This window comes from Ursus maritimus (assembly GCF_017311325.1).
Source record: "Ursus maritimus isolate PB19 chromosome X unlocalized genomic scaffold, ASM1731132v1 scaffold_X1, whole genome shotgun sequence".
Lineage (NCBI taxonomy): Eukaryota > Metazoa > Chordata > Mammalia > Carnivora > Ursidae > Ursus > Ursus maritimus.
The window spans coordinates 66,603,779-66,613,085 of NW_024423319.1; the positions used below are offsets into that span (position 1 = coordinate 66,603,779).

At 39.3% G+C, this 9,307-nt stretch overlaps 1 protein-coding gene across 3 annotated transcripts in view; it reads right to left on the reverse strand.

The window, feature by feature from the left end:
- The window catches only part of CHIC1 (cysteine rich hydrophobic domain 1), a 65,487-nt gene that overhangs the window by 55,088 nt on the left and 1,092 nt on the right, over positions 1-9,307 (reverse strand). The window contains exon 1 of one of the 3 annotated variants that reach the window (XM_040630614.1): positions 8,605-9,275. The exons of 1 other annotated variant lie outside the window; for it this stretch is intronic. In XM_040630614.1, coding sequence (XP_040486548.1) covers positions 8,605-8,888 — 284 coding nt within the window. In that variant the 5' untranslated portion in view covers positions 8,889-9,275. Of the gene's footprint in view, positions 1-8,604; positions 9,276-9,307 lie in introns of those variants that run through there. One more of the 3 variants, XM_040630605.1, reaches the window with a different exon arrangement.

Consider the following 9,307-nt stretch of genomic DNA (forward strand, 5'->3'; position numbering starts at 1 on the left):
CACACACACACACACACACACACACACACACACACACAGGAATATTACTCAGCCATAAGAAAGAATGAAATCTTGTCATTTGGAACAACATGGATGGACCCAGAGGATATAATACTAAGTGAAATAAGTCAGCCAGAGGAAGACAAATAACATGATTTCACTCATATGTGGAATTTAAGAAACATCACAAACGAACAAAGGAGAAAAGAGACAAACCAAAAATAGACCGCTAAATGCAGAGAATAAACTGGTGGTTGCCAGGAGGGAGGTGGGTGGGGGGGTGGGTAAAATGAACAAAGGGGATTAAGAGTACACTTAATCTTGATGAATACTGAGAATGTATAGAATTGGTGAACACTGTATTATACACCCGAAACTAATATAACATTGTATGGTAATTATATGCCAATTAAAAAACCATGTTCCTACCCCCATTAGAGATTGCTGCCATCAGAGATTTTCCAAGCTGCCATTCTTTTATTAGGTATCAAGTATGTAGAGGATATAGACAGATGTATCTCTTAAAATATATGGAATATTTTTATTATTTTAAAAATTCTGAGCTTTGCTATTCTCTTTGCATCTGGGAACAAGTGAACTTCATCCCTGTTTCCACTTCCTTAATATTCCCTCCTTTTTTTTTTAACTGTTTAGAATTTCCCTTATGATGCTGTCACTTTACTGAAAATAATCTCTTACTGAGTAAATTTATTCAGAAAGACAAGTTCATCATGTCTTATTTATTGCCAATTTTATGTTCTCTTCCTAGAACTTTTCCCGTTTGTAGCTTTGCCACACTATTGATCACTCCCTAACACTCTCCCATCCTTTCACTCTCCTCTAACATTCTTGTCTTTTCCAAAAATTTAGCTTTTAGTCATCTGCTTGTCTTTCTAAGTGAACTTTAACAGTCCATCTATGTTTAGTAGCTTTGATATCACTTCTATGCTGATGACCATCAAATCTATATCTCTAGTTCTGCATTTTCCAACATTCTTTGGTCTGTAATTGCATATTAAAAACTTCTATTTAGATATCTTGCTAAAAGCAATACCACCTCAAGTAAAACATGTCTAAAATTAAATGTTATCTTTTAATTGGAAACTAGCCCCCCTTTCGAATTTGTCATCTCTATCGATGACACACTGACTCTCTTTAACCTAGACCTTGGTATTGGTTTTGCACCTTCCTTCTCCTATTTTTTGCAGCTTGCTTGTTCTAAGGTGGCTCCAAATCCTGTTATTTGTTACTTTGAAATCATTCTCGTAATGATTCCTTCCCTTCCACTGCAACTGCCATATTGGCTGTTGTCTTTGCTCAGGTGGCTCCTTTTGCTTCTCCTCCCTAGTTTAAATCCTGTGGAATCTTCAAGGCTCAAGTCAAGCCCCAACCCCTGCTATAATGCCTTGAATGTTCAAGCTTTTATGGATTTCCCCTTTCTCTGAATGCTCACAGCTGCTTCTAATCTATACTATATACAATTCGATAGCTAATTAAATATTTCCCATTATTTTTTGCTGCTCTATAGCAATATCTTAAAAGCAATTTTCCCGTTAGTTTTGTAAAACAAGGCTTGTACTTTGCTTTTTTCCTGTCTTGTTTTTTTTTGTTGTTGTTTTGTTTTGTTTTTTGGGTTTTTTTTGGAATTCACAGGTCTTACCATGTTGCCTACAATCCTGAACCAGCTAGCTTGATACAACAGGGGACTGGCTTTTCGAAGACCTGGTTACAGTGGCAGGTAGGTACTAGCATCACGTTGAAGGGTACTGACAAGGTTCACCAGAAGACTGCCTATATTCTGAATCAGCATCCAGTATATGGTGTTCATTCTCCGATAGGCAGGATGCATGAGTCTGGGGGTCCAGGAATCAACAGGTAGAAACAGACACCATACCACTATTACCTCTAGTGACCTACTTGCAAAAATCTTGTTTCCTGTTCTCATGGGTTTACGCTCTACTGTCCTAGAGGACCTAGTTCCAAAGGGAGAAATGCAACAGTGCACCAGCAAACATGATTCTGTTGAAGTGGGAATTAAGATGGCCACTTGGCCACTTTGGGCTCCTTGTGCTCTGAATCCATACGCAATTTCCTGTATTCTTCATAGTGCTTATGCCAGTGCTCAAGTTCTCAATATATACTTGCTATATTCACATTACTAATATTCTTCTTTAATATAAAAAGGGACTGTCTTTTCTAAAATATAAAAAGTATATTAGAAATGGTAAGGAAAGAGTCATTTTACTTTTAAAAATACTCCTTTAAAGCCTATACGTATATATATCTATTTCAAAAGGTATAAATATAGGCAAACTAGGCTTGATACACTCTCAAAATTTTGGCTAAAAGACAGTAGCATCCTATTCTTGCCTACCAGGGATTTCTTTTATCTTTCTTCATTAGAGACTCAGCACTTAAAAAGAATACTTAACTCAAATAACCTTAGGCACAACATTTCACTTGTTAGCTACTAGGAAAATGTTGAAATGGCTGCTGCTGAATAAACACCTCAGCTCTGTTTCATAAACAAACTATTAAGAACTGTGTGTCCACAGAGGTTAGACAAGATCATCTACCCATTACTGATTAGCAATAGGCATTAGTCGAGACGTGGGGTTTTTCAGCATTAGATAAATGCGCACTTGGGAACTTCTCACACTGTCCATTTTATCAGCCTCATTAAATATAGAGCCTATTATGTGTTTGAAGCTGTCCTAGCTGGTGGTTCCTAATGACTGTATTTTATCTGTTAAGTGTTTAATTTCTTGGATGATTCTTTGGAGTAAAGGAAACTGAAGCAAAGAAGGATAGGTCCTCTTAGTTGCTCTTCCCTCCTCTCTCCCTCCCCACACCCCTCACTGTTTTTAATCCTTTTGGAAATGGCTACACACCAGCCTTTGAAAGCCCTATACAAATTAAAGTTTATTTGTTCAGGTTTTTAAGAAAACAGATCAAACAAGTAAAATTCTGCCAACAAGAAACATGATTTCACTAGAAAACTTGTACTTCTAGTAACAATTCTGAAGTGTATACATTGAACTTTATTTACTATACCATGAAAAAGAAAAGCCTATGCCATAAAATTCAAAGATATTTTCAAAAACATTATAGTTAAGTCTCTTTAATATTTTATATGAGAATAATCATGTCTTGCCACACTGTAAAATGGCAAGTTACCATAGCTTCAGTATTCTAAAATCTTGCAAAATATTTACCTTATACAAACACATATTAACAATACATCACTGTAATTCCTCAAAGACAACTGTTTATAGACAAGGCCTTCTATTAACCGACTTGAGAAGTATCAATAATTGCTGTCTAAGTTTTTGGAGAAATGCAGTGTTTGGCAAATTTGGCCATCTTTTTCAATTCTATATGGAATAACTTTAGCTCTTATAGAATAATTTTAATGAGACAAGTTTTATAAGAATTGGTAACCTATCATCTTTACTAACTTCTATACAGATCTACTATCAAGGGTAAATATCTATATGTTGGTGTTTAAAAAGATTTTATATATTTATTTGAGAAAGAGAGAGTGTCTGCATGAGCCGGGGTGGGGGTGAAGGTGAGAGGGAGAAGAAGAGGTAGAAGCAGAGTCCCTGCTGAGCAGGGAGCCAGATGCAGGGCTTGATCCCAGGACCCCAAGATCATGACCTTAGTTGAAGGCAGATGCTTAACTGACTGAGCCACCCAGGTGCCCCTGTATTAAGTACTATGAAGAGTGTGATAATGCCTATAAATAAAAGATCTCATGAGATTATAATTATCCTTGTATTTCAATACATTGGATCCAAAAACTTAGCCTAGAAATATCAAGAAGAAAAGTGGTAGATACTCAGTTATATCACTCAGATGTATAGTATTTCTGAAACAATATTTCCAAGAGGCATTTCATTATGTCTGTTTCTATAAACTCAAACCTGTAGAGTTAATTTTGCCATATATATTTTTTTAAGGAAAAAAATCCCCAAATATCCATTCATCCTCACCATCTTAGAATTGGAATTAAAATTAGTATGGTTAGCTTATTCTACTTCTTAAAAAATATAATTAATTCCACGTTAAAAGATTACTATCTTTTTAAAGTAACTAAAAAGCCAATATGTTAAGATGATACAGATAGGGGTATTCTGATGCCTTAACAAAGATTTCAGAGGTAAGGCCATGTCATAACCCCCATCACTGGGACTGGTGATATTACTGTACTCATATAGATCTTTGCTCAGAATCAGAAGTACTCTCCACAGCATAATTCAAGTAACTAGTATTTGCTGAGGGCCTAAAATATAGCATGCATTATGGTAGGAATATTGAGTGTTACTAAAGTGAACCAATATTCCTTCAACTCACTTTTATTGATTGTCTACTTCAGGGCAAGCACTGTGCTAGGCCATGAGGATCCAGAGGGAACTAAAAACTGTTACTGCTATTGCAACTTACAATTTAGTGGGGGCAGAGAAGACTTGCAGGGGGTGGTGACATATGGAAAGCTGGGGTAAGGACAGTGGATACTGGAATTCTAGATGGAGGTCCCAGCTTGAGCAGAGGCAAAGAGATAAGAAACAGCAAGCTATGAACAGGAAAATACAAGCCACAAGGGGAAATGTCAGCAGATTAGGCTGACAGATAGGCTGGGTCCAGTTCTATATGCCATGTTATGGAGTTTAGAGTCAAGGCAAGTTGATTGGTTAGGGTGGTGAAAGGGGCCCAAATCAGGGAAGTGCTGGTAGGGAGGAAAAGAGGAAATTTTTAGATCATATATTAATAATATTTGCTGATAAGCGTAAGTGAGAAAGAGGAACCAAGGATCAATAACAAGATAGGTGAAGGTATATTTAACTGAGATGGAAGACACAGAAATAGGAGGGATTTTTTTGAATGGTTGGGATGGAGGTGTAAGAGGGTGAGGGGGGATAAATTCTGTTTTGAATATGCTGAACTCAGGATGACGGTGGGCTGTCAGGTGAGGAAGCCCAGGTGAAAGTCTGAGCAAAGTGCAGTACAGAGATAAATATTTGGGAGATGTCAGATAATTGAAACCATGAGAATCAAGATGAGATCATCTAGGCAGAATAGGGAATGAGAAGAGTAGCAGGTTGAGAAGAAAACCTCAGAGACCACTGGCATTCAAGGGTCAAGAGAGTAAGAGAAGCCCACAAATGAGAGAGTTTAAGAATCACCAGAAAAATACAGGGAGACCCAGGAGAGTGAAGTGGCCAAGGAATTCCTAGGTTTGTTTGACTGGCAAAATGTTTTTACAAAATCAGAATTTGAATACCTTTAGGCAAAACATATACCACCTTCCAGTTCAACTAAGACCCCATCATTACTTATGGTGCACCATTTTCTGTGTCCTCTATTACCTCTGAAGGCTTGTGTGTTTGTGACCCCCAGAATAGAAGCCTCCAAAAAAGAGGGAGTCATCATAAGTGTCATATACTACAGTGAGGACCAGAAAGACAGGGAATGAAAAATGCCCACTAATGTAGGAACAAGAGGGTCATGGTGATCTTAACAAGGCTAGTTCTCCCCTGCCCCTTATGCTGTGGTCATGATGGCAGAATCCAGGTTACAGAGGGGTGAAAAGGAAATAGATATGGTGAATGTAGCTACTCTTAAGAAATCTGGAGAAGGAAGGAAGAAAGACAAAACAGTAGCTAAAGGGGAACATAGGTCTAGGAAAGCTTTGTTTTATTTTGTTTTTAAAGAAAGAGAGAAACTCTGAATATGTTTATAGGCTGATGCAGAGAGAGGTAATATTAGAGAGATAGGGCTGCCTGATGGAGCAAGATTTGGGAGGAGGCTGGAAGAGAAGGGTACAGAAGGCACAAGTGAAGCAGTGAGCTTTGGACAAGCAAAGGAACTCCTTGACGTCTGAGGCTGGAAGAAGAGAGCGTAAGAATTCAGATGTAATTAAGATCTAGTGCAGGTTTTTCAGCAGGAAAGTGACGTGATTAAACTGTGTTTTAAGAAAATTAGTTTGGCACAAGCGTGCAGAACGTATTGGAGTGGAGAGAGGTGGCAGACTGTGGCAATAATTCAAGCAGGAGTTGATGGCAACCTAAACTAGAGTGGTGCCAGTAGAAATGAAGAAAACGAAAAATCTAATGGACATTTCAAAAGATATGATGACATAATTTGGGACAGAGTAGCACTAGACACGTCAAGGAAAAGGAAAAGTTAAAATGACTCAAGGATGTGAAACACTACCCCAGAAGTTTAGAGTAGTGGTATCGGGATCAGAAATGGGGCAACTGGAATGCACAGCCAATGTGGAGAGGGAAAATGATAGCTTAAGATATACTGAGTTTGAAACCATGGTTCTCAAATTAAAACTTTGTAAAGAAACAAAGTCCTCTATAGAATAGACGACTACACAGAGAATGGAAAAAATAAGAGGTAGGAGAGAATAAGAAATATTTCATTCAGATAGGACAACTCTAACACTCACATGCTAGAAAAAAATTTAACAGAAGCTGATTACTTTCGATGTTTCAGAATTAGATTAACTGTTTCATAAGGATCATACTTTACCTGATACAGGGGAAAGTTTCACTACCATAGAAAGGCCAGTTTCTCAGATTCAGTAAAACTTTCTCCTAAACATTTAATTTTTTTTCAGATCTCAGACATTTAACATCGAATGTGCTTTTCAGTTGAGAGAATGTATACAATACAACTAAATAATTTTCCAAACTATATACATTGGTTAGTGGTTCAAGTACTGGTTTGCTGCTTTTCAGGTTTTGGCTTCAATTAATACCAACGGTTAACTTCCAGCAAGCACCGCTACTTCACACTCCTAATTCCAGAATTTTTAAGCTGGGAGGGACATCATACCAATCACAAGGCCCGGGATATAGCAAATGTCAGTGCTTTGCTTTTAATCGAAAATAGGTTGATAAGTACTTCACCATGATTGTGTGAAGAGTAGACTGGAACCCCAAATAAGTTTTTGGTTACTTAAATTCTGTTTCCTTGCTCCTCCTCTGTTTTCTGAATGTTAGAAAATAAGGAGGGGGAAGAATGTTGGGAATATAAAATTATAGACTGGAATAAAACCTGTTTTTTCCGTTCAGTCATGTGAAATAGTCTGCATGAAAATAACGTTTGGTGCCAGAATCATAATTAGTTTGAGTAATAAATTGTCTCCCTAGTGATGAAAGGAATAAAAGTAAAACAGCGCAGTAGGCTGGCATCTGATCATTGTAGGCTATCTGCAACATTCTTGGACCAAGAGAAATTGTGTTAAAATAATTGCCTAACCAAAAAGCAGGTCTAAAAATCTTCCCAAACTCTTCCACAATTTCAAAATTTCATGGAAAGATCACAAAAGTATATTACAATAAAAATATTTAACATGTTAAAATTAAATGTTAACATGATGGGGGGAGGTGTTGCATATTATGATATACGATTTCTGATAATATGAACTAAACTGAAAAGCGAAGGGACTAGGTGAGCCATTATCAAAATTAGAGGCAGTGATAGGAAAATGCAGGAAAAGACAGCATAGTTAAGAGGATGAACACGACACACACTCAAACTTCCAAGCATTTATAACCCAAGCACATAAAAAAGAAAAAGCACTCTTCAAAGCCCGGAGAGCCATTAAAATTTTCTTTTGCTTTGCAACTACTATGCTATGAGGTCCCTCCTCCTTTTATTTCCTCAAATATGATCCAAGATTTCCATTTTTAAAAAAGTCACTCTGCATAACTTTTCAGAAAAATCAACCTCAGCTCCTGGGAGAATAATTTCATTAAGTATTTCTTGTCTGCATATTTAATATTTGGGCATACAAAATCTCCTATAGGTATCTTAACTTTTCTGAGAGCTGAAAGGCTTTGGAAACCATCTATCCCACACCCCTCATTTTTACAGATGGAGAAATTAAGGCCCAGAAATAGGAAGTAACCTGAGCAAGGTCACAGGGCCAGTAAGAAGCAAAGCCGCGACTAACTTCCAAGAGCCCCCACTCTCAATCTATTGCTCTTTTACTTTTCACAACTGCCTCTTAATCTGAACTTCTAATTGTCAGATATTTAATGAATGTCAGAATGAGGAGTTATCAAGACATGGAAAGGATTATTATATTCATTCATATAAGGATTAGATAGGCAGAATGGATGAATGAATATGTGGGCAGGTGGATATTCTATAATATTATTCACAAAACATATCATGTTTCTGTTTTGAAGAATCCAAGCCTAGGTCTTGTCACATGTCACAGCAGTAACCGTGTTCCACTACACACCAATCTTAGCAGCAAAGAAGCCTCGGGTACATCCTGCAGTTTAAAGACTATTTCTTGCCAGCATACACAGAAGCAAGGAGATTCACCTCTACTCCAATCCCTCTGGCTCGCAAACCTCTAACCTCCCTGTCCTATACTCACTCTTTACCTGATGTTGGTGCATCACATTTGCATTCTCCTCACTTCCTTTTCACCTATCTCCCTCGGTTTAGACCAGGTGTCCTTTTCTAACTGTATGCCTCAGTCAGCCCTCCCCCACCCCACAGGCCCCTCGACCACCTTCTCATTCCTCTGTCGACAAATCTCAGCTTTTTCAAACCCCATGGCCCCCTCTTGCTTACACAGTGATGTGGCCGGCGCCCCGCACCAATACAGGATCGGGGGCATATCTCCGCAGATGCTCCTCACTCACTACCCGAGGCGGGGGCGGCGTCTCCTCCTCCTCCTCCTCTTCTTCTTCGTCCTCCTCTTCTTCCTCGTCCTCCTCATCTTCCTCGTCGTCGTCGGGCCCCGATACCGACGACGACGACGACGGCGACGACGACGACGTTGCCGCTTCTTCTTCCTCCTCCTCCAGTTCCGAGATGGTGTCGAACTCCGCCATGTTGGGCAGCAGGATGCTCATCACGTGACCTCTCGATCGCCGCCACCCTCGCGGAGAAGAGTTTGAACCTGCCGAGGTGCTGGAAGAGGAGGGGGAACAAAATGAAGAGAAAGGACAGGGGTAGGGACAGGATTTGAAGAGATGCGCCTGCGTGTTGGGGCAGACGCGGGGGGGGGTTGGAGGCGGGGGCACGAGGGAGAGAGGAACAAAATCAGTCTACGCTTGCGCGGCTCTGAAGGAAGGGGGGCGTTAGAGGTGAACTCCAGGGAATTATCGAGGCCCGGTTGGCGGGTTCTGTGCTTAATACTGCTCTTTGGGCTTGTGCTGCTTGGGGCCGGGGGACGTATCTTCCGGCTTTATTTCCAGTTAATTGGTAGTGGGTATTATTTACCACACACCCCCACCCAGTGCGGGGAATGCATATTCTGTAACGTGAGGTT